We start from the raw sequence: 24,389 nt of genomic DNA, 5'->3' as shown, positions 1-24,389 counted from the left end.
TTTACTGAAGAGTGGCTTCCGTCTGGCCATTCTACAATTAAAGGCCTGAATGGTGGACTGCTGCAGAGACGGTTGTCCTTCCTCTAGGTTCTCCCATCTCCACAGAAGAACTCTGGAGCGCTGTCAGAGTAACCATCAGGTTCTTGGTCACCTCCCTGACCAAGTCCCTTCTCCCTGATTGCTCAGTTTGGCCGGGCGGCCAACTCTAGGAAGAGTCTTGGTGGTTCCAAACTTCTTCCATTTAAGAATGATGGAGGCCATGTGTTCTTGGGGACCTTCAATGCTGCAGACATTTTTGGTACCCTTACCCAGATCTATGATTGACACAATCCAGTCTCGGAGCTCTACTGACAATTCCTTCGATCTCATGGCTTGGTTTTTGCTCTGACAAGCACTGCTAACTGTGGGACCTTATATAGACAGGTGTGTGCCTTTCCAAATCATGTCCAATCAATTTAATTTACCACAGGTGGACTCCAATCAAGTTGTAGAAACATCTCAAGGGTGATCAACGGCAACAGGACGCACCTGAGCTCAATTTCGAGTCTCATAGCATAGGTTCTGAATACTTATGTAAATAAGGTATCTGTTTTTATTTTGAATACATTTGCAAAAATTTATAAAAATCTGTTTTCGCATTGTCATTATGGGGTATTGTGTGTAGATTGATATGGATTATTATTTATTTCATCCATCTTAGAATAAGGCTGTAACGTAACAAAATGTGGTAAAAGTCAAGAGGTCTGAATACTTTCTGAATGAACTGGATGTTTAACTTCATAATATGGATTGCCTGTCTTTGCAAATAATTTTTCGTCTCTCGTTTGCACTCGTTAGCATATTTAGCTAGTAGCCTCTATTGATATTCGCTATTACTTGTGCTAATTTTGTTAGCATTCTGGTAAAAGCATTTTTTATTTTTCGGCACCCCCCTTGTGGACTAAATCAATAATACCGTATATCCCGGATTGAGAGAAGGACGGTATGACGGTATAAAAATGCCTCCCAATCATAGCCCAAGAGTTAGCCAACCCTACGAACGGGTTTGGTATCTCATATTTCAACAGGGAAGTGAGATATGTTGGAAGCTTGTAGAGCAGAGCTTAATAAACAGGAAGGGAGTATTGGAGTGATCTACGGGGCTTTAGTGAGGTCCAGCCGACCTTCTGATACAGGAAACTGTTACCTAAGCAGTGAATAAAGTCACTGGTGATAGGCATTATGGCAAATTGCCCCCCCCCATACCTGAGAGTAGGTGCCACTGCAGACCAACCCGTTCCACTGGGTGATGTTGACACAGTCGGGGTGACGGATCAGGTAGTTGTCTGCTCTGCCCACATACACGTCCCTGTAGCCCGTCACAGAGCCGTCCACGTCATGGAAGATGGAGTTCTTATCCCCGTCCAGATCATTCTCCTCGAACCACTGGCCCGGATGCCCGAAGAACACTCTCAGACCAACCTGTCACAGACAATAGGTTAAGATATACACACACTGCAACACAACCAGCGACTTACAACAATGATATGTATGGCCTAGAAAGTGATTGATGAACAACTTTGTGTGTAGGTTTCCTAACTCTGATTTTGGAGGTCGACAGTATTTGAGAGTTGAGCTGAATGTATGTTAGAGTCGTATTCATTAATGAACATCGTAGCAAAACGTTCCTATTGAAAACAACCCAGGTGTCAGAGAAAAGCGTGCAACAGAAGTCCTTGAAAGACATTTTGAAAATGGATGTTTCGAGTTGAGTCGAGCCTGACACTAGAGGGCAATCCAACACAGTCGCTCTCTCACACACACACAATCAGTCAGTCAGTTTCTCACACACACAGTCAGTCTCTCTCTCTCACACAGACACACACACACAATCAGTCAGTCAGTTTCTCACACACACACAGTTAGTCAGTCTCTCTCACACACACACACAGTCAGTCAGTCGCTTTCTCACACACACAGTTAGTCAGTTGCTCTGTCACACACAGTCAGTCACTCTCACACACACAGTCAGTCAGTCTCTCTTACACACACAGTCAGTCAGTCAGTCTCTCTCACACACACAGTCAGTCAGTCTCTCTCACACACACAGTCAGTCTCTCACACACACACAGTCAGTCAGTCTCTCTCACACACACAGTCAATCTCTCACTCTCGCTCTCTCACACAGTCAGTCAATCTCTCTCTCACACGCAGTCAGTCAGTCTCTCTCTCACACACAGTCAGTTAGTCTCTCTCTCACACACAGTCAGTCAGTCTCTCTCTCACACACAGTCAGTCTCTCTCTCTCTCTCACACACACACAGTCAGTCTCTCTTACACACACAGTCAGTCAGTCTCTCTCACACACACAGTCAGTCAGTCTCTCTCACACACACAGTCAGTCAGTCTCTCTCACACACACAGTCAGTCAGTCTCTCTCTCACACACAGTCAGTCTCTCTCTCTCACACAGTCTGTCAGTCAGTCTCTCTCTCTCACACACACAGTCAGTCTCTCTTACACACACAGTCAGTCAGTCTCTCTCACACACACAGTCAGGGGGTCAAATACTGGGGGTCACTGTATTTTAGATGTTTCCAAAACTTAATTGCTCTTTTCTGAGTTTTTATTATTAGTGGATATTGGCCTAATTCTGCCCTGCATGCATTGCTCGAAGTTTTCCTCTGGACATGTAGGAGAATCTTACAGAATGCAGGGTTTCAATGGGGTGTTTGTCCCATTTGGTGAAATCTTGTTTTGCAAGTGGGACACCACACCTCACTGGCATAAAGTACAATTGGTTCAATGACACATTCAAATAGTTTTAGCGACATTTTAATAGGTATTTCAATTTGAATTTGGTTTTTAATGGTGTAGAATGCCCTGCGTGCTTTCTCTCTCAGTTCATTCACTGCATCATTAAGGTGTCCAGTTGAGCTTATTTTTAAACCTAAGTAATTGTAGTGTGTGCAGTACTCTATATATTTTGTATCAATTGAGGACTTTGGTCTAATTCCCTGAGATCTGGATCTTCTCTGGAAAATCATTATTTTAGTCTTTTTGGGGTTTACTGCCAGGGCCCAGGTTGGGCAGTACTGCTCGGGTCCAGGCTCTGCTGTAGGGCCATGTGCTGTGGGTGATAGCAGGCATAGGTCATTTGCACATTCTTCCACTGCAAATCTACCATTCCAGTGTTTTATACACCTGTCAGCAACATGAATTTAACCTCTGAATTGTGGAGACTAACACCAGGGGCTGAGGATTTTTCTAGAATAGTGGCCAATTCATTGATGTAAATATTGAAGAGTGCAGGGCTCAGATTGCAACCCTGACAAAGGTCCCGCCCCTGGTTAAAGAATGATGTTATTTTCTTGCCAATGTTAACGCTGCACGTATTGCCAGTATACATTGATTGAATTATGTCATATGTCTTACCCCCTACACCACTTTCAATACCTTTGTAGAACAGTCCTGTATGCCAAATAGAATCAAATGCCTTTTGGAAGTCGATAAAGCAAGCGTCTATTTTGGTATTCAATTTACCTTTATTTTCAATGACGGCCTAGGAACAGTGGGTTAATTGTCTTGTTCAGGGGCAGAACGACAGATTTCTACCTTGTCAGCTTGGGGATTCGAACTTGCAACCTTTCGGTTACTAGTCCAACGCTCTAACCAATAGGCTACGCTGCTGCCCCATATTATTTTGGTGGACAAGTTTATCTACCAGGGTGTGTAGGGTGTAAATATGATCAGTAGTGCGATATTTTGGTATAAATCCAATTTGGCTTTCACTCAAGCCAGTGTGCTTATTAAGGAAGTTTAGAACTCTTACATTTATAATACTACAGAAAACTTTCCCCAGGTTATTGTTCACACAAATGCCTCTGTAATTGTTAGGGTCAAATTTGTCTCCGTTCTTAAAGATTGGGGTTATGAGTCCTTGATTCCACATGTCAGGGAAATAACCTAAACTCAGGATAAAATTTTAATATAGCCAATTGAAATTTTGCATTAGTGAGTTTGAGCATCTCATTTAGGATCCCATCAGGTCAGCATGCTTTTATAAATTTGAGGGCCTGAAGTTTCTTATAGAGCTCCTGGTCAGAAATTGGGGAGTCCAATGGATTTTGATTGTCCTTTAAAGTTTTTTCTAATTCATTCAACTTCTCATGAATTTGGCGTTCTGCGTTTGTGTCAATTTGAACGGTGTTGTAGAGTGTTTTATAATGGGTTGTCCATATGTCACCATTTTGTATCGCTAATTCCTCTTGTTTAGATTTTTATTTAATTCTTTCCAATTTTGCCAGAAGTTTTAAAGTCTCACAATAAATGAAGGTGTAATTCACCATTATTTGGGTCTCTGTGCTTTTGGTTGGATAGTGTTCTAAGTGTTCTCCTTATAATTTCACAATTTGCATCAAACCAGTTGTCATCTGTGGTATTTTTGTATTTAAAAAAAATCAATTTCAGTTGTGATTCTTTTGCCGTTTTGCCTCTCACAGTTGCTCTCACAGTCGCTCTCACACAGTCAGTCTCTCTCTCTCAGTCAGTCTCTCTCTCAGTCAGTCTCTCTCTCTTACACTCTCTCTCACAGTCAGTCTCTCTCTCACAGTCAGTCTCTCTCTCACAGTCAGTCTCTCTCTCACAGTCAGTCTCTCTCTCACAGTCAGTCTCTCTCTCACAGTCAGTCTCTCTCTCACACAGTCAGTCTCTCTCACACAGTCAGTCTCTCTCACACAGTCAGTCTCTCTCACACAGTCAGTCTCTCTCACACAGTCAGTCTCTCTCTCACAGTCAGTCTCTCTCTCACAGTCAGTCTCTCTCTCACAGTCAGTCTCTCTCTCACACACACATTCACAGTCTCTTTCAGTCACAGTGTTTCTTTCTCTCTTTTAGTCTGTGTTTCTCTCCCTCTCTTTCAGACAGTGTCTCGCTGTAAGTGCCAACCCCGTAACTCTGAGCTCTGCTGTGTTCCAGGGCAAAGGGGATTCTATCAAACAGATGGGACCAAACCAACAGGGGAAACAAAGAAACAGACGGAAGGAGAGCATGTGCAGGAAAACAGTGTCTTATATCCCTGCACTCTAAAAACAAAGCTGTCAGTGAAAGCACACGTGCCACTAAATCTTAACAAGGACCCTCAAAGGGGAATTATGAAAAAGTTCAAAAAAGCAGATGTAAATTCTAGACTCTATAAACACTAATATTTCAGTCGGTGACCTTTGTCAGACATACAGTATCAGTTAAAGGTTTGGACACATCTAATCATTCAAGGGTTTTTCTTTATTTTGACTATTTTCTACATTTTAGAATAATAGTGAAGACATCAAAACGATGAAATAACACATATGGATTCATGTAGTAAGCAAAAAATTGTTAAACAAACATTTATTTTATATTTTTGAATCTTCAAAGTAGCCACCCTTTGCCTTGATGACAGATTTGCACACTCTTGGCATTCTCTCAATCAGCTTCATGAGGAATGCTTTTCCAATAGTCTTGAAGGAGTTCCCACATACAGTGGTTCGTCCCTTAAAAGTTGCAGCATACTGCGGTGCAGCTTGCAATGTTGCAGCAGAATTCTATGGCACGTTATTTAAGTGTAATAAGTGTGAACTACTGGTAGCATTAATGCTAGTTAGTGCTAGTTTGACCACCAGATGGCATCTTTGAGAAGCATTCTATAACCTTCAATAGTAGCTGTACTAGAGATTTTAAAACCTTTTTTGTAAGAACATAGTATATGGGACTGATTTTAAGAAATTTTGCTTAATATTATAGTGTTTCTATTCCAAGAAAAAGGTCGGTCTAGGTCGGTCTTCTGTGCGCGGCTCTGCGGCCCATCCCGTGCCCCCTGCCATCGTGCCTTAAACCTTGTGTGCTTTCAGTGGATACAGCTGGAGAACTGCAAGGCAATCCCGTGGTGCGCCACTCGGGAGCCATGACCAATAGAATCATAAAACACGGGACGAGATGTTAAAAACTGTCCATTGTGCCAATAGATGGAATGCACTCACATGAGATTTGCCGTGATGTTGACAGAGTGGCATGGGAGGTTTATTTCTTAGACTGGGTTTAGATGTCAATTTTGGGACACATCCTCAGTAGTGTGCCTTCGAATCAGTGGGTGTTTCGGCCTTTAATCACTAAACACCCTCATCAAAGGTGGCCAGCTAAAGGGTGTCAAGCCTTAGCTTGTGTCCCATGCCCAATTAAGATTTCCCACGGGACTATGCAAGGCAGGGGCATCCTCTTCCCTGAGCCAGCCCTACAGCTGACCGCATACCTCATATGCCCTCCTCAAGTTGGAGGGAACTGAATTGGGTTCTCAGGTGGGGGTGGGGGTCATGAAGTTAAGGCCCAGCAAGGGTCCTTCCGTTTGATCCAGATCCACTGGCTGCTTCTTTCTGCTGCTTGAGAAACTGCTCTGATGGTCTGCTGCAGAGCCTGTCCATGGATTCCAAGTTCTTACAGCAACCTGATGGTGGAAGAAGCCACGAATCCTCTGCATCCCACTTCAACTGGCCAGACTTTTGCATTCCAGCCACGCTGAGTTGCATCTGCTGCCAACTCTGTGTAACGCAGTTTCTTACGCTCGTAGGCCTCTTCAACAGAGTTTTCCCATGGGACTGTGAGCTCTATGATGTACACAGCCTTTCGTGAAGGGGACCAGAGTACCATGTCTGGCCTAAGGTTGGTAGAAGCAATCTCAGGTGGAAAAATGAGTTGCTGGCCAATATCGACAAGCATCTTCCAGTCCCGGCCCATGGCTAGGTGTCCACTTTCTGGCTTCGAAGGAGGATGCTTGGGCCTTTTCTGTCCCTCCCAGATGAATGTTGTTGTTTTGACGGGATTGCTTGTTTTTGGAGGTAATGAATTGGTTGCACTCCTCTTGATCTCAAGTGCTGCAGCCAGGCTCGAGGACCTGATTGTGCCTCCAGGTGTAGCGACCTTGTAAGAGGCTGGTCTTGCAACCGGTCATTATATGCCTGAAAGTCGCTGGAGCTGGGCAGAGGGGGCAGGTCGGGTCCTCACTATACCATTGATGTAGGTTTTTTGGTGATGGAAGCACATCATAAACAGCACTTATGATGAAGCTGATGTTGCTTGCCTCCATTTGCCAAAGCTCACTCCAGTTGATCTTTTTCCTCTCCAGGCCTTCCCACCGCATCCATTGCCCTTGTTTAGCAAGAGAGACAGACTTTGCACTTCTTGCAGTCTCCTCCTGTCTGCGCACCTCCTCGACCACCAGCTTCCTGCGTTCAGATGTTGTTGCCTTATGGAACGTTGGTTTGCTTGCTGCCAGGCCTAAGCCTCCTCTTCCATGCTGGATATTCCCCACAATGTATTGGTGTCTCAGGGTGGATGTTGCTTGCTGTAGGGGAGGTGCAACCTTGCTAATGGTCTGGTCTTTGGAGTCCTTCAATGTCATCTGCAGTCTTACTTTAGAGCACTTGTACTCCTCCGTTAGACTTGTAAGAGTTAGTTCAAGGACCCCTTTGCCATAGAGGCCGATGTTACTCAGGCATCTTGGGACACCCAGCCATTTCTTCACATATGAGGTAATGGTTCGCTCCATCTTCTCCACTGTTGTTATTGGGACCTCATAGATGGTGAGTGGCCACATTACCCGGGGGAGAAGTCCAAACTGTAGGCACCAAAGCTTGAGCTTCCCAGGCAGTAGGGTAGGGTCTTGTTGAAGACCGTCGGCGATATCCTGCCTTACTTGCTGCACTTAATCTTTATCCCAGAGGCTTTCGTTGTACCATCTACCTAGGCTCTTGACGGGTTGCTCAGACACAGTTGGTATCGGGTCATCTCCAAGGCAGAACCTCACATCTTTAAGCTGTCCCTTGACTATGGAGATGCTTCGAGATTTGCTTGGCTTGATTTTCATCCGGGCCAACTTGATGTTATCCTGCAGTTTTGCAAGTAGCCGCCTGGTGCATGCTGCAGTGGTGGTCAGTGTAGTCATGTCATCCATGTATGCTCGGATAGGTGGGAGACGGAGCCCTTCCTTAGTTCTCTCACCGTCGACCACCCATCTCAATGCCCTGGTGATGTCTTCTATGGCCATAGTGAAGGCCAGAGGTGAAATTGTACAGCCTGCCATTATGCTTACTTCCAAGCGCTGCCATGTTGTTGAGAAGTCAGGTGTTGTGGAACACAATTGCAGCTCTTGGAAATAGGCCTTCACCAGTGTAGTGATGGGTTCTGGTACGTGGGCAACGTTGAAGGATTCCCAGAGGAGTTCATGGGGAACTGAACCAAAGGCATTGGCCAGGTCGAGGAAGATGACAGAGGTCTCTCTTGTCCTTCTTAGATGTTTGTATCAGGTGCCAAATCATACTAGTATGTTCCAGGCAACCAGAGAAACCAGGAATGCCCGCTTTCTGTACAGATGTATCAATTTACTTGTTCCTTTACAGGTAAGTGGACAGCCTTTGTGCTATTATACTGAAAAAGATCTTCCCTTCGACGTTGAGAAGGGAGATTGGTCGGAATTGACTGATGTCTGTCGCATCCTTCTCTTTCGGGATTGGCACACCACCAGCCCTTCGCCATGCCTTTGGTATTATTTCCTTCTTTCTACACTATCCTCATGAGCCTCCAAAGAAAGCGTAGAACATCCAGGGCGTTCTTGTAGAGCTTGTATGGTACTCCATTAGGCCCAGGAGCCGAGGCCGCTCTTGCTCGTCGGACAACGTTCTCTACTTCCTTCCATTTTGGAGGGTCAGTGTCCAGATTTAATATAGTGTCCTGCTAATAACAGGGTTAATAATATATCTGTTAGAATATCCAACAAGCTTTTATGGAATTCTAAATTAATAATAATAAATCACTTTGTTATATGAGCAAGAAAAAGGACATTCTTGAACATGGTGAGACATTGTTACTAATTCGGAAAGAGAGCCAGTTTGTTATTTAGAATGATTTATTTATGTTTGTAGAGGGAGAGAAACTAAAAAAGTACAGTCATCTCATGGGTCTCTCAGTCGAGGGCGGCACAGGTATTGAACCGGCATCTGTAGCAACACAGCTTGCACTGCTATGCAGTGTCTTAGACCGTTGCGCCACTCAGGCGCTGTATAACGTGACCGGTCGGGAGTGGAATACAGTATTATAGTAGGAGCAAAATAATCCTAACAAAATCAAATCCTTAGCGAAACAGCAGTTTTAGTAAGTAAAACTGAAGTTGTGCACAATTATCTGTTTCTATTTAGGTTTATGTCACCCATTCATTGTCAGTTAGAGACACAGTAGGACCCAAAAGCATAATCAGTGCTCTAACTCCCCCTTGCGCTGGTCTGGAGCAATGAAGTGGTGACGCAGGCTACTGTACTAAACCACAAATTACCTCTAAGTAATGCAGGATAATCACACAACTTTTAGTGGAGCAACCACTGTATGCTGGGCACTTGATGTCTGCTTTTCCTTCACTCTGCGGCTCAACTCATCCCAAACCATATCAATTGGGTTGATGTCAGGTGATTGTGGAGGCCAGGTCATCTGATGCAGCACTCCATCACTCTCCTTGGTCAAATAGCTCTTACACAGCCTGGAGGTGTGTTTTTGGGTCATTGTCCTGTTGACAAACAAATGATAGTCCCACTAAGTGCAAACCAGATGGGATGGTGTAGCGCTGCAGAATGCTGTGGTAGCCATGCTGGTTAAGTGTGCCTTGAATTCTAAATAAATCACTGACAGTGTCACCAACAAAACACCCCCACACCACCAAACCTCCTCCTCCATGCTTCACGGTGGGAACCACACATGCAAAGATCATCCGTTCACCTACTCTGCATCTCACGAAGACAAGGTGGTTGGAGCCCAAAATCTCAAATTTGGATTCATCAGACCAACGAACAGATTTCCACTGGTCTAATGTCCATTGCTAGTGTTTCTTGGTCCATGCAAGTCTCTTCTTATTATTGGTGTCCTTTAGTAATGGTTTCTTTGCAGCAATTCGACCATGAAGGTCTGATTCACGCACTCCTTTCAACAGTTGATGTTGAGATGTGTCTGTTACTTGAACTCCAATCTGAGGTGCAGTTATCTCTAATTAACTTATCATTTGCAACAGAGGTAACTCTGGGTCTTCCTTTCTTGTGGCGGTCCTCGTGAGAGCCAGTTTCATCATAGCGCTTGATGGTTTTTGCGACTGCACTTGAAGAAACTTTCAAAGTTTCTGTAAAAATAGTGAAGTCATTAAAACTATGAAATAACACATGGAATCATGTAGTAACCAAAAACGTCTTAAACATGTCTTAATATAATGATGGACTGTGGTTTCTCTTTGCTTATTTGAGCTGTTCTTGCCATAATATGGACTTGGTCTTTTACCAAATAACCCTATCTTCTGTATACCACCCGTACCATGTCACAACACAACTGATTGGCTCAAAAACATTAAGGAAATAAATTAACTTTTAACAAGGCACAACTGTTAATTGAAATGCATTCCAGATGACTACCTCATGTTGGTTGAGCGAATGCCAAGAGTGTGCAAAGCTGTCATCAAGGCAAAAGGTGGCTACTTTGAGAATGTGAAATGTATACACTGCTCAAAAAAATAAAGGGAACACTAAAATAACACATCCTAGATCTGAATGAATTAAATATTCTTATTAAATACTTTTTTCTTTACATAGATGAATGTGCTGACAACAAAATCACACAAAAATGATCAATGGAAATCAAATTTATCAACCCATGGAGGTCTGGATTTGGAGTCACACTCAAAACTAAAGTGGAAAACCACACTACAGGCTGATCCAACTTTGATGTAATGTCCTTAAAACAAGTCAAAATGAGGCTCAGTAGTGTGTGTTGTCTCCACGTGCCTGTATGACCTCCCTACAACGCCTGGGCATGCTCCTGATGAGGAGGCGGATGGTCAGACCTGTGGTGCAACGTGGCGTTGGTAGATGGAGCGAGACATGATGTCCCAGATGTGCTCAATTGGATTCTGGTCTGGGGAACGGGCGGGCCAGTCCATAGCATCAATGCCTTCCTTTTGCAGGAACTGCTGACACACTCCATGAACATGAGGTCTACCATTGTCTTGCATTAGGAGGAACCCAGGGCCAACCGCACCAGCATATGGTCTCACAAGGGGTCTGAGGATCTCATCTCGGTACCTAATGCAGTCAGGCTACCTCTGGCGAGCACATGGAGGGCTGTGCGGCCCCCCAAAGAAATGCCACCCCACACCATGACTGACCCACCGCCAAACCGGTTATGCTGGAGGATGTTGCAGGCAGCAGAACGTTCTCCACGGCGTCTCCAGATTGTCACATGTGCTCAGTGTGAACCTGCTTTCATCTCTGTAGAGCACAGGGCGCCAGTGGCGAATTTGCCAATCTTGGTGTTCTCTGGCAAATGCCAAACATCCTGCACGGTGTTGGGCTGTAAGCACAACCCCCACCTGTGGACGTCGGGCCCTCATACCACCCTCATGGGGTCTGTTTCTGACCGTTTGAGCAGACACATGCACATTTGTGGCCTGCTGGAGGTCATTTCGCAGGGCTCTGGCAGTGCTCCTCCTGCTCCTCCTTGCACAAAGGCGGAGGTAGCGGTCCTGCTGCTGGGTTGTTGCCCTCCTACGGCCTCCACCACGTCTCCTGATGTACTGGCCTGTCTCCTGGTAGCGCCTCCATGCTCTGGACACTACGCTGATAGACATAGCAAACCTTCTTGCCACAGCTCGCATTGATGTGCCATCCTGGATGAGCTGCACTACCTGAGCCACTTGTGTGGGTTGTAGACTCCGTCTCATGCTACCACTAGAGTGAAAGCACCGCCAGCATTCAAAAGTGACCAAAACATCAGCCAGGAAGCATAGGAACTGAGAAGTGGTCTGTGGTCACCACCTGCAGAACCACTCCATTATTGGGGGTGTCTTGCTAATTGCCTATAATTTCCACCTGTTGTCTATTCCATTTGCACAACAGCATGTGAAATTTATTGTCAATCAGTGTTGCTTCCTAAGTGGACAGTTTGATTTCACAGAAGTGTGATTGACTTGGAGTTACATTCTGTTGTTTAAGTGTTCCCCTTATTTTTTTGAGCAGTGTATTTAGATTTGCTTTACAAGTTTTTGGTTACTACATGATTCCATATGTGTAATTTCATAGTTTGATGTCTTCACTTTTATTCTACAACGTAGAAAACAGTAAAAATAAAGAAAATCCCTGAAATGAGTAGGTGTCTCAAAACTTTTGACTGGTACTGTGTATTTCATAACATCATTATTCTGTCAGTATTTGAAAGAAGGGGTAGAACAATGGCCCTTCTCCCAAAGTGTGCACTCATACACTCCCCCTCGTATATAAAAGGACTCAATGGTGTAAGGAATATGGCATAAACAATATGGCACCACCTTGCTTGCACCAATCCAATGCTTTTCTATGCACGAGGGGTGGTGAATGAGTGCCCACTTCTAGGATGAAAGGTGGAGTGGTGTGCTAGCTACTCACATTGGGCCGGAAGCTGAGCTTGGACAGGTTGTTGCGGGGCGTGAGCTGCCAGGTGTTCTTCAGGTTGAAGCCCACTGCGCTGGCGAAGCGCTCCGTCGTCGGGACATAATTTCGGAAAGTGCTCTGGGTGAGCCGAACAGGACCATCGTAGATCTGGAAGCCACGGATCGGGAATGTCCTTGGAAAAATAAGCGCGAGAGTCACACAACACACATGAACTTCAAAATGACCTTCCCGAATGAATCAGCTGACAACCTACACGTCATGTATAGCTATTGAAAACACTGGAGAGAAACATTAGGCCTATTGCTAGGATTATCAGCTCGTTGTCTAACTCGATGACAAAAGGAGATCAAAGTGAGAACATTGTTGTGTCCCTCTCTGGGAAAATCCTGTCTGTGACGTCATCAGCGGCGACAACAACACAAACATCTAGTAGTTACAGGGTGGTCAGGAAGTGTCTAAAAAGGCCCATTAATCCCAGAGAGGGGTAACAGGGCCGTCAAAAACGAGGGCGTCATCTGAGAAATTAGAGTACGCTGCAATTAGCTGTTCCCACGTTTTTGTGACCTCCAGAGGAGGTAGTGGCCACAGGCGAGCATGACCAGAGCGACCACTTTAAATGAACAACAACTTCTAAGCCTTAATAAACACTTGAAATGTCCTGCTATATAAAGGGTGGCAAAGGGGACATGCCAGGTTTGGCACCAGATATTATGACCTTTTAAAAAATCACCCTTCATGTAGTATAAATAATTTGAAAGGCACGTAGTGCTTATGCACACTTTATAAATGCTCTATAATTAATTTATAATTGTAGTTTGGTTAAAGGGCAGGAAGCATGTGTTTATACTCACAAAGTAACAACACAGTGTGGTCAAAGACTTAACAAATTTGTTGCAGTCACAATCTGGTTGCCTATAACTACAAACATGGTTGTTTTTTACATTTTTGTAAAAAAATATTTACTAACTTATCTTCAGATATCTTCTTAACTACTCACAATGCACTATTTCTCAAAGTCATACGGAGAATATACTCTGCGTTAGCTAGCTCAAACAGGCTAACGTTAGCCACTAGCCATGCAGACCAAGTGTTGGCATTGGTGAGCTACAATCCTCTAATCACGAGGAGGTGTGATGTAAACAACCAATCAGATTCCCCACACATGGAGGCCCGCATGATCCTGCTCGGCTGCTCCACTCAAGGCAGCTCTGGCTTCTCCTGCACCAGCAGGCTTGCCTCTGGCTCAAAAGGAAAGTGGAAAATCTTTCCTGCCTGTTCTAATTGGTTAGTAACTCATCTGTTCTGTTTGTTTTTCATCCTCCAATTAGTTTGGTCAACTTTTTGTCCTGCTTTCTATATAGTAGGCTACAAGTTTTTTCAACCTTAGCTTAGTACTAGCATGCTACATTAGCTGACTGACTGTGCTGTTGTGATCATTGCCATCTGCCTGGAACATTCCTCAGATTGCCGTCTTATTGTTGACTCTTCCTCTCGTCTCCTGTGCCCAATGCTGCCTCTGAGTATTGCCTCTGGAAAATATCTACTTTGGATTAACCTCACTATATGGCTTTTGGATTAGCGGACTCTCCCTCGGCCGGTGAAACGGCCTCTCTCTCTGAAGCTCCTCTCTCCTACTACCTGGCGAAATACTAGTTTGATTTTTTTACTACAAAATGTTTGAATACCTTTTCCCGATGCATGCCTTAAAGCGGCAATCTGCAGTTGAAACCAAAGAAACCACCCACCCTTGTTTAGGTAAAAAGCTGAGGGATGGGGAAACTTTCAAATTCATAGACAGAGCTGTGGATGCAAGGACTGACCATCCAAATTACAGTTTTAATCATGTTTTGAGCCTAGTGTTTTTAAAAATATATAATTTTACTTTATATATTCTATATATTCTTCAAGAATCAATGGGTATACAGTGCCTTCAGAAAGTATTCACATCCCTTGACTTTTCTCACCATTTGTTGTGTTACAGTGTGATTTTAAAATGTATTAAATTTAGATTTTTGTCACTGGCCTACACATAAAACCCTCCAATGTCACAGTGGAATTATGTTTTTTTTTTTGCCTGTACAATTTACCTAAAAATTAAAATCTGAAATGTCTTCAATCAATAAGTATTCAACCCCTTTGTTATGGCAAGCCTAATCTAAAATATGCATCCTGTTTGCAACAAGGCACTAAAGTAATAATGCACAAACATGTGGCAGAGCAATTCACTTTTTGGCCTGAATACAAATTATTATGTTTGGGGCAAATCCAATACATTATCACTCTCCATATTTCCAAGCAGAGTGGTGACTGCATCATGTTATTGGTATGCTTGTAATGGTTAAGGACTGGGGAGTTTTTCAAGATAAAAATAAACAGAATGGAGCTGGTTGTTTGCTTTCCACCAGACACTGGAAGATGACTTCACCTTTCAGCAGGAAAATAACTTAAAACACAAGGCCAAATCTACACTGGAGTTCCTTACCAAGAAGACAGTGAATGTTCATGAGTGGCCGAGTTACAGTTTCGACAAATCTTATTGAAAATCTATGGCAATACCTGCAAATGGTTGTCCAGCTATGATCAACAACCAATTTGACAGAGCTTGAAGAATTTTGAGTTAAAAAAAAACAAAAGTGTAAATGTTGCACAATCCAGGTGTGGAAAGACTAAGAGCTGTAATCACTGCCAAATGTGCTTCTACAAAGTATTGACTCAGGGGTGTGAATACATATGTAAATTAGATATTTCTGCAATTCATTTTAAATACATGTGAGACGAAAAAATATATACACAGTTGAAGTCAGAAGATTACATAAATCTTAGCCAAATACAATTAAACTCAATTGTTCACAATTCCAATTGACATTTAATCCTAGTAAAAATTCCCTGTCTTAGGTCAGTTATGATCACCACTATATTTTAAGAATGTGAAATGTCAGAATAATAGTAGAGAGAAGGATTTATTTCAGCTTTTATTTCTTTCATCACATTCCCAGTGGGTCAGAAGTTTACATACACTATTAGTATTTGGTTACATTGTTTAACTTGGGTCAAATGTTTCAGGTAGCCTTCCACAAGCTTCCCACAATAACTTGGGTGAATTTTGGCCCATTACTCCTGACAGAGCTGGTGTAACTGAGTCAGGTTTGTTGGCCTCCTTGCTCACACACGCTTTTTCAGTTCTGCCCACACATTTTCTAAAGGATTGAGGTCAGGGCGTTGTGATGGCCACTCCAATACCTTGACTTTGTTGTCCTTAAGCCATTTTGCCACAACGTTGAAAGTATGCTTGTCCATTTGGAAGACACATTTGCAACCAAGCTTTAACATCCTGACTGATGTCTTGAGATGTTGCTTCAATATATCCACAAAATATTCCCTCCATCATGATGCCATCTATTTTGTGAAGTGCACCAGTCCCTCCTGCAGCAAAGCACCCCCACAACATGATGCTGCCACCCCCGTGCCTCACGATTGGGATGGTGGTCTTCGGCTTGCAAGCCTCCCACTTTTTTGGGGAAATTGCTCCCAAGTATGAACCAGACAATTTATTTCTGAGGTCTTGGCTGATTTCTTTTGATTTTCCCATGATGTCAAGCAATGAGGCACTGAGTTTGAAGGTAGGCCTTGAAATACATCCACAGGTACTCCAATTGAGTCAAATGATGGCAATTAGCCTATCAGAAGTTTATAAAGTTATAATTCTCTGGAATTTTCCAAGCTGTTTAAAGACACAGTCAACTTAGTGTATGTAAACTTCTGATTCACTGGAATTGTGATACAGTGAATTATTACTTGTGTCATGCACAAAGTATTCCTAACCACATGCCAAAACTATAGTTTGTTATCAATTTGTGGTGTGGTTGAAAAATGAGTTTAAATGACTCCAACCTAAGTGTATGTAAACTTCCGACTTCAACTGTTTACAGTGGGGCAAAAAAGTATTTAGTCAGCCACCAATTGTGCAAGTTCTCCTACTTAAAAAGATGAGAGAGGCCTGTAATTTTCATCATAGGTACACTTCAACTATGACAGACAAAATGAGAAGAAAAAACAATCCAGAAAATCACATTGTAGGATTTTAAATTTATTTTCAAATTATGGTGGAAAATAAGTATTTGGTCAATAACAAAAGTTTATCTCAATACTTTGTTATATACCATTTGTTGGCAATGACAGAGGTCAAACGTTTTCTGTAAATCTTCACAAGGTTTTCACACACTGTTGCTGGTATTTTGGCCTATTCCTCCATGCAGATCTCCTCTAGAGCAGTGATGTTATGGGGCTGTTGCTGGACAACACAGACTTTCAACGCCCTCCAAAGATTTTCTATGGGGTTGAGATCTGGAGACTGGCTAGGCCACTCCAGGACCTTGAAATGCTTCTTACGAAGCCACTCCTTTGTTGCCCGGGCGGTGTGTTTGGGATCATTGTCATGCTGAAGACCCAGCCACGTTTCATCTTCAATGCCCTTGCTGATGGAAGGAGGTATTCACTCAAAATCTCACGATACATGGCCCCATTCATTCTTTCCTTTACACGGATCAGTCGTCCTGGTCCCTTTACAGAAAAACAGCACCAAAGCATGATGTTTCCACCACCATGCTTCACAGTAGGTATGGTGTTCTTTGGATGCAACTCAGCATTCTTTGTCCTCCAAACACAACGAGTTGAGGTTTTACCAAAAAGTTATATTTTGGTTTCATCTGACCATATGACATTCTCCCAATCTTCTTCTGGATCATCCAAATACTCTCTAGCAAACTTCAGACGGGCCTGGACATGTACTGGCTTAAGCAGGGGGACACGTCTGGCATGGCAGGATTTGAGTCCCTGGCGGCGTAGTGTGTTACTGATGGTAGGCTTTGTTACTTTGGTCCCAGCTCTCTGCAGGTCATTCACTAGGTCTCCCCGTGTGGTTCTGGGATTTTTGCTCACCGTTCTTGTGATCATTTTGACCCCACGGGGTGAGATCTTGTGTGGAGCCCCAGATCGAGGGAGATTATCAGTGGTCTTGTATCTCTTCCATTTTCTAATAATTGCTCCCACAGTTGATTTCTTCAAACCAAGCTGCTTACCTATTGCAGATTCAGTCTTCCCAGCCTGGTGCGGGTCTACAATTTTGTTTCTGGTGTCCTTTGACAGCTCTTTGGTCTTGGCCATAGTGGAGTTTGGAGTGTGACTGTTTGAGGTTGTGGACAGGTGTATTTTATACTGACAACAAGTTCAAACAGGTGCCATTAATACAGGTAATGAGTGGAGGACAGAGGAGCCTCTTAAAGAAGAAGTTACAGGTCTGTGAGAGCCAGAAATCGCGCTTGTTTGTAGGTGACCAAATACTTATTTTCCACCATAATTTGCAAATAAATTCATTAAAAATCCTACAATGTGATTTTCTGGATTTTTTTCCCTCATTTTGTCTGTCATAGTTGAAGTGTACCTATGATGAAAATTACAGGCCTCTCATCTTTTTAAGTGGGAGAACTTGCACAATTGGTGGCTGACTAAATATTTTTTTGCCCCACTGTATATGTTTTCACATTGTCATTATGGGGTATTGCGTGGGGAAGACATTCTTTTAGATGGGGGAAACTTTTTAAAATTCATTTTGATTTCAGGCTGTAACACAACAAAATGTGGAATAAGTCAAGGGGCATGAATACTTTCTGGAAGCACTGTATATTATTCAAGTCCCAAAATTGATGTAGCAACTGTGTATTGCCCCTTTAATGAACACGACCATGAGGGCCGTCTCTCTGACTGTGGTTGGGTGGCTGACGGCATACTCCATGTCCCTGATCTGAGTGCTCCTGCGTAACTGTCATCCGTGACTGACTTACATTTTCTCAGACTTTTATTGGTGATTGATTTCTAAGTAGAGGTCGACCAATTATGATTTTTCAACGCCGATACCGATGATTGGAGGACCAAAAAAAGCCGATGCCGATTAATCGTCCGCTTAATTTATTTACATAAAATAATGACAATTACAACAATTCTGAATGAACACTTATTTTATCTACTTAGTCTCAAATAAATAATGAAACATGTTCAGTTTGGTTAAAATAACGCAAAAACACAGTGTTAGAGAAGAAAGTAAAAGTGCAATATGTGCCACGTAAAAAAGCTAACATTTACGTTTCTTGCTCAGAACATGAGAACATATGAAAGCTGGTGGTTCCTTTTAACATGAGTCTTCAATATTCCCAGGTAAGAAGTTTTAGGTTGTAGTTATTATGACGCGGCAACTATTTCTCCCTATAATCGGCATCCAAAAATGCAGACTAACGATTGTTATGAAAACTTGAAATCGGCCCTAATTAAACGGCTATGCCCATTAATCGGTCAACCTCTATTTCCAACACAGGATTCTCCCCCTTTTAGTCTCATATAAGGCTTACTACACGGATCTAGTAAATTGTTTAACAGGAAACACAGGATGTGACACAGCAAAACCATTCATCCTTTTACAGGAAGTAGTACTTCCCTTCCAAGAGCAACACACTTGTTCACCCCCTTTCGAATACTATGTTTTATATTACACACACACCTGTTCCTGGGCAGTGTCCTCATCTTGCCATCTGCTCCTCCCTGGCCCCAGTACTTGTTCTGGCCTCCGTTGGAGCCGCGGTTGCGGCTTTCTCCCACAAACAGAGACTGGGTCACCTCCTGACTGGAGCCCTCATCCTTAGGGTAGCTACCGTCACTAACGGAAGACAACAGGCAGGGGATATGTTTTTGAGCAAATGTGTGTGTGTGTGTGTGTGTGGGGGGGGGGGGTATGCATAGATGTAGAAACATACACAGAAGCATTGGTACATACCTCGCAAAGGAGAGTCCCACCCCATTGTCTGCAAATCTATAACCAGAGAGAATAAATGCATCAGTAATTATGGGGAAAACCCAGCAATGGAGGAGTCACTGGTTCACTGTCATCTACGGCCTTGTGGACTGAGAAATAGGAACCAAATGAACTATTAGCAACATGCTAATAGGCTACACATAGCCCAATGATAGGTTACACACAGTTGGCTGCTTGTTTACATGTTAGCATAGCATGCTAACCTCTGATTGTAATGCAAGTTGCTACGGTAACTCCTGGGTAACATTTGATACACTTAACTCTGTGCCAATCATACAGCAAACCTAAGAGACAACCCATGATATGACTTCTGCACAGGACATTGATGAACAATGATGAATGTAAGTGCATTCATCATGGGCTCAATGTGTTGACATCCCAGCACTCACCCAGAGTTCTGAATGGTGATGTCACCGCCACGTATCCAGGCTCCGAGGTCATTGTTCTTGAAGGCGATGAGTGTGTCGATGAGAGCAGCCACCCGCGGCCGGTTTGGGTCTGCATTCTCATGTGGACGGAACCTGAAATGGACCCATATGTAATATGAGTATAGAAACACACACACTTTTAATCTCTCTCCGACACGCAGCACTCTTTCAAATAGCCACAGACAAACACGACACACACAAACTCACCTAGACACACACACACACACACAGCGTAGGCAGTGGTCTTGGAGGAGGGCCTAAGCTATTTTCCATCTGTTGAATCCGAGGCTTGTATTTGGATAGACTGCTGCAGAGTATAAACTATCTGTGGAGCCTTGTTTTCTCTGTAAACAAAACCTGCCAGACCCTCCAGGCTACAGTACAAGTACCATACAGACTATCCAAGTACAGTACAGTCCAGTACAGACTATCCAAGTACAGTACAGGGCTGGTTTCCCAAAAGCATCTTAAGGCTAAGATCATTGTAAGAACCTTCGGAAATCTCTGAACGGTTTCCCAAAACCATCTTAACAAAAAATCTTAACAAAAAAAAGACCTTTGTAGACAAGCTAACAACATTATTAGAATTTTATACACAGAAGATTTTGCTTAACAAAGAATCATGATGATGGCATATGGCTTGGGGGCAGTATTGAGTAGCTTGGATGAATAAGGTGCCCAGAGTAAACTGCCTGCTACTTAGGCCTAGAAGCTAAGATATGCATATTATTAGTATATTTGGATAGAAAACACTCTGAAGTTTCTAAAATTGTTTGAATGATGTCTGTGAGTATAACAGAACTCATATGGCAGGCAAAAGCCTGAGAAAAAATCCAACCAGGAAGTGGGAAATCTGAGGTTGGTCGATTTTCAACTCAGCCCCTATTGAAGTTACAGTGGGATATTGGTCATGTTGCACTTCCTAGGGCTTCCACTAGATGTCAACCGTCTTTAGAAACTTGTTTGAGGCTTCTACTATGAAGGGGGTCTGAAATGCACGCTGGTCACATGCATTTCACATGAGAGGTATCTCCCGTTCCTTTGCTTTTCTAAAGACAAAGGAATTCTCCGGTTGGAATATTATTGAAGATGTATGTTAAAAACATCCTAAAGATTGATTCCATACATCGTTTGACAAGTTTCAACGGTCTGTAACAGAACTTTTCGACATTTTGTCTGCAACTAGCGAACGAGCTTCGTGAGTTTTGATTTGTTTACCAAACGCGCTAACAAAAGTGGACATAAATGATGGATATTATCGAACAAATCAAACATTTATTGTGGAACTGGGATTCCTGGGAGTGCATTCTGATGATGATCATCAAAGGTAAATTAATATTTATAATGTTATTTCTGACAACTGACTCCAACATGGTGGAGTCAGTTGTGCGTGCGTGGCCACGCACAACAGTGGTAGGCTTGATTACCAACAACGACGAGACGGCCTACAGGGAGGAGGTGAGGGCCCTCGGAGTGTGGTGTCAGGATAATAACCTCACACTCAACGTCAACAAAACTAAGGAGATGATTGTGGACTTCAGGAAACAGCAGAGGGAACACCCCCCTATCCACATCGATGGAACAGTAGTGGAGAGGGTAGCTAGTTTTAAGTTCCTCGGCATACACATCACAGACAAACTGAATTGGTCCACTCACACTGACAGCATCGTGAAGAAGGCGCAGCAGCGCCTATTCAACCTCAGGAGGCTGAAGAAATTCGGCTTGTCACCAAAAGCACTCACAAACTTCTACAGATGCACAATCGAGAGCATCCTGGCGGGCTGTATCACCGCCTGGTATGGCAACTGCTCCGCCCTCAACTGTAAGGCTCTCCAGAGGGTAGTGAGGACTGCACAACGCATCACCGGGGGCAAACTACCTGCCCTCCAGGACACCTACACCACCCGTTGTTACAGGAAGGCCATAAAGATCATCAAGGACATCAACCACCCGAACCACTGCCTGTTCACCCCGCTATCATCCAGAAGGCGAGGTCAGTACAGGTGCATCAAAGCTGGGACCGAGAGACTGAAAAACAGCTTCTATCTCAAGGCCATCAGACTGTTAAACAGCCACCACTAACATTGAGTGGCTGCTGCCAACACACTGTCATTGACACTGACCCAACTCCAGCCATTTTAATAATGGGAATTGATGGGAAATGATGTAAATATATCACTAGCCACTTTAAACAATGCTACCTTATATAATGTTACTTACCCTACATTATTCATCTCATATGCATATGTATATACTGTACTCTACATCATCGACTGCATCCTTATGTAACACATGTATCACTAGCCACTTTAACTATGCCACTTTGTTTACTTTGTCTACACACTCATCTCATATGTATATTCTGTACTCGATACCATCTACTGTATGCTGCTCTGTACCATCACTCATTCATATATCCTTATGTACATGTTCCTTATCCCCTTACACCACATATGTCAGAGTCAAGGCCCGCGGGCCACATCCGGCCCGCGAGAAGGTTTTTTACGGCCCCTGGGATGATCTTGATTTGTTATTAGAACCGGCCCGCAGACCGCAGCAAGCCGGCAGCCCGCAGATCTTTTACACGCACCAATACTACATTTCCCACAATGCAACGGTGACGCACCGAGCAGTAGGCTGCTTCATTTCAATATTTATTGGCACAGCAGTTGTCAGCATCACAGTAAAATTAACTTTCAGATACCCATCAAAAATGGCAAAACGGAAGGTGGACACTGAGAACCGGGGGTTTCAAACAAGGTGGGAGTCGGAGTATTTGTTCACGGAGGTAGCTGGAAAACCTGTGTGTCTTCTGTGTGGAGAAAGTGTGGCGGTACTGAAAGAGTATAATCTGAGACGACATTATGAAACGAAACACGCGGACAAAAACAAGAATATGGACATGGAACAAAGGCTACAAAAGGCAGAGGAATTAAAACGAGGCCTCAAATCTCGACAGGCTCTGTTCAAAAAAGCCAAATCACAAGGCCAGGCTGCTGTCAAGGCCAGTTTTATTTTGGCAGAAGAGATCGCTAAATCAGCCCGGCCATTTACGGAGGGGGATTTCATCAAAAACTGCATGATTAAAGTTTGTGACGAAGTTTGCCCAGAAAAAAGGCAACTCTTTAAATGTGAGTCTGAGCAGAAACACCATTGCCGAGAGAGTAGACCAGTTGTCCATCAATCTAAAAGAGCAGCTTGTGAAAAAGGGAAAAGATTTCATTGCATATTCCTTGGCTGTGGATGAGAGCACCGACATTTCTGACATTGCCCAGTTGTCAATTTTCATCCGCGGAGTGGACTCCAGCCTAAGCGTGACAGAGGAGTTTTTGGCTTTACGTCCTATGCATGGCACAACTACGGGGCATGATTTGTATGAAGAGGTGTCAAGATGTGTAAATGAGATGGAGCTGCCTTGGGAAAAACTCGTGGGTTTGACAACCGACGGAGCACCTGCGATGTGTGGACACAGGAGCGGACTGGTGACGAAGATACGGGAAAAGATGCAAGAGGAAAACGCGACAGGTGAGCTGACAGCTTATCATTGTATCATACACCAGGAAGCGTTGTGCGGTAAAGCCTTGAAAATGGAGCATGTAATGAGCATCATCACGCGCACAGTTAACTTTATCAGAGCCAAAGGTTTGAATCACCGCCAGTTCAAGGCATTTCTGACGGAGTTAGAAACGGAGCATGGTGATTTGCCTTATCACACAGAGGTGCGATGGCTAAGCCAGGGAAAGGTGCTTCAAAGATGTTTCGAGCTTCGTGAGGAGATTTGTCTGTTCTTGGACAGCAAAGGGAAAGACACAACACAACTCCGAGACGAAATGTTTCTGTGTGAAATGGCTTTTCTGTGTGACATTACGAGTCATCTGAATGCAATGAACTTGCAGCTGCAGGGTCGGGATCGTGTCATCTCTGATATGTACAGTACAGTGAAGGCATTTAAAACCAAGTTGAGTGGATGATAGAAAATTGCTATTATTGTTTTTTTCTTTGAAGTAAATTTAGCCCACTTTTGCTAAAATAGAAAATATAGGCTACTGATGGTGCCTTGAATACCGGTTTCTTTCATTTAATGTTCATGTTATGGGGATTTTTATATAAAGGAAATTTGTCTTTTGTGTCTGTTGAAAATGAAAGATTACTGACAGAGCCATAAGAAAATATTGCTTTATTTATCTGATCATATTGGAATATATTTGTTAGGTTTTCAGTAGGTTCAATTAGGTTCACTAGACTATATGCGTCATTTAAAAAAATTTCAATGAACATTCGAACAGTCCGGCCCTCGGCTTGTAGCTAAATTTTTTATTTGGCCCTCCGTCCATTTGACTTTGACACCCCTGCCTTACACTGTGTATAAGATAGTAGTTTTGGAATTGTTAGTTAGATTACTTGTTGGTTATCACTGCATTGTCGGAACTAGAAGCACAAGCATTTCGCTACACTCGCATTTAACATCTGCTAACCATGTGTATGTGACAAATAAAATTTGATTTGTTTTGATTTGGATATTTGTATTTGTTCTCTGAGCGCAGTACTCAGATAATTGCATGGTTTGCTTTTTCCGTAAAGCTTTTTTGAAATCTGACACAGCGGTTGCATTACGGAGAAGTGTATCTAAAGTTCC

General features: G+C 43.3%; 1 protein-coding gene across 1 annotated transcript in view; it reads right to left on the bottom strand.

Annotated features, from left to right (window-relative positions):
• Nucleotides 1–24,389, bottom strand: part of LOC124036091 (cell surface hyaluronidase-like) — a 79,174-nt gene that overhangs the window by 6,547 nt on the left and 48,238 nt on the right. The window contains exons 13-17 of the mRNA XM_046350234.1: nt 19,715–19,846; nt 19,287–19,322; nt 19,014–19,169; nt 12,458–12,635; nt 1,246–1,461 (exon numbers count right to left, since the gene is read on the bottom strand). Of these exons, the coding sequence (XP_046206190.1) occupies nt 1,246–1,461; nt 12,458–12,635; nt 19,014–19,169; nt 19,287–19,322; nt 19,715–19,846 (718 nt within the window). The remainder of the gene's footprint in view (nt 1–1,245; nt 1,462–12,457; nt 12,636–19,013; nt 19,170–19,286; nt 19,323–19,714; nt 19,847–24,389) is intronic.

The sequence above is a fragment of the Oncorhynchus gorbuscha genome, linkage group LG05, assembly GCF_021184085.1.
Source record: "Oncorhynchus gorbuscha isolate QuinsamMale2020 ecotype Even-year linkage group LG05, OgorEven_v1.0, whole genome shotgun sequence".
NCBI classification, from domain to species: domain Eukaryota; kingdom Metazoa; phylum Chordata; class Actinopteri; order Salmoniformes; family Salmonidae; genus Oncorhynchus; species Oncorhynchus gorbuscha.
This window is presented reverse-complemented; position numbering and strand designations above follow the sequence as displayed.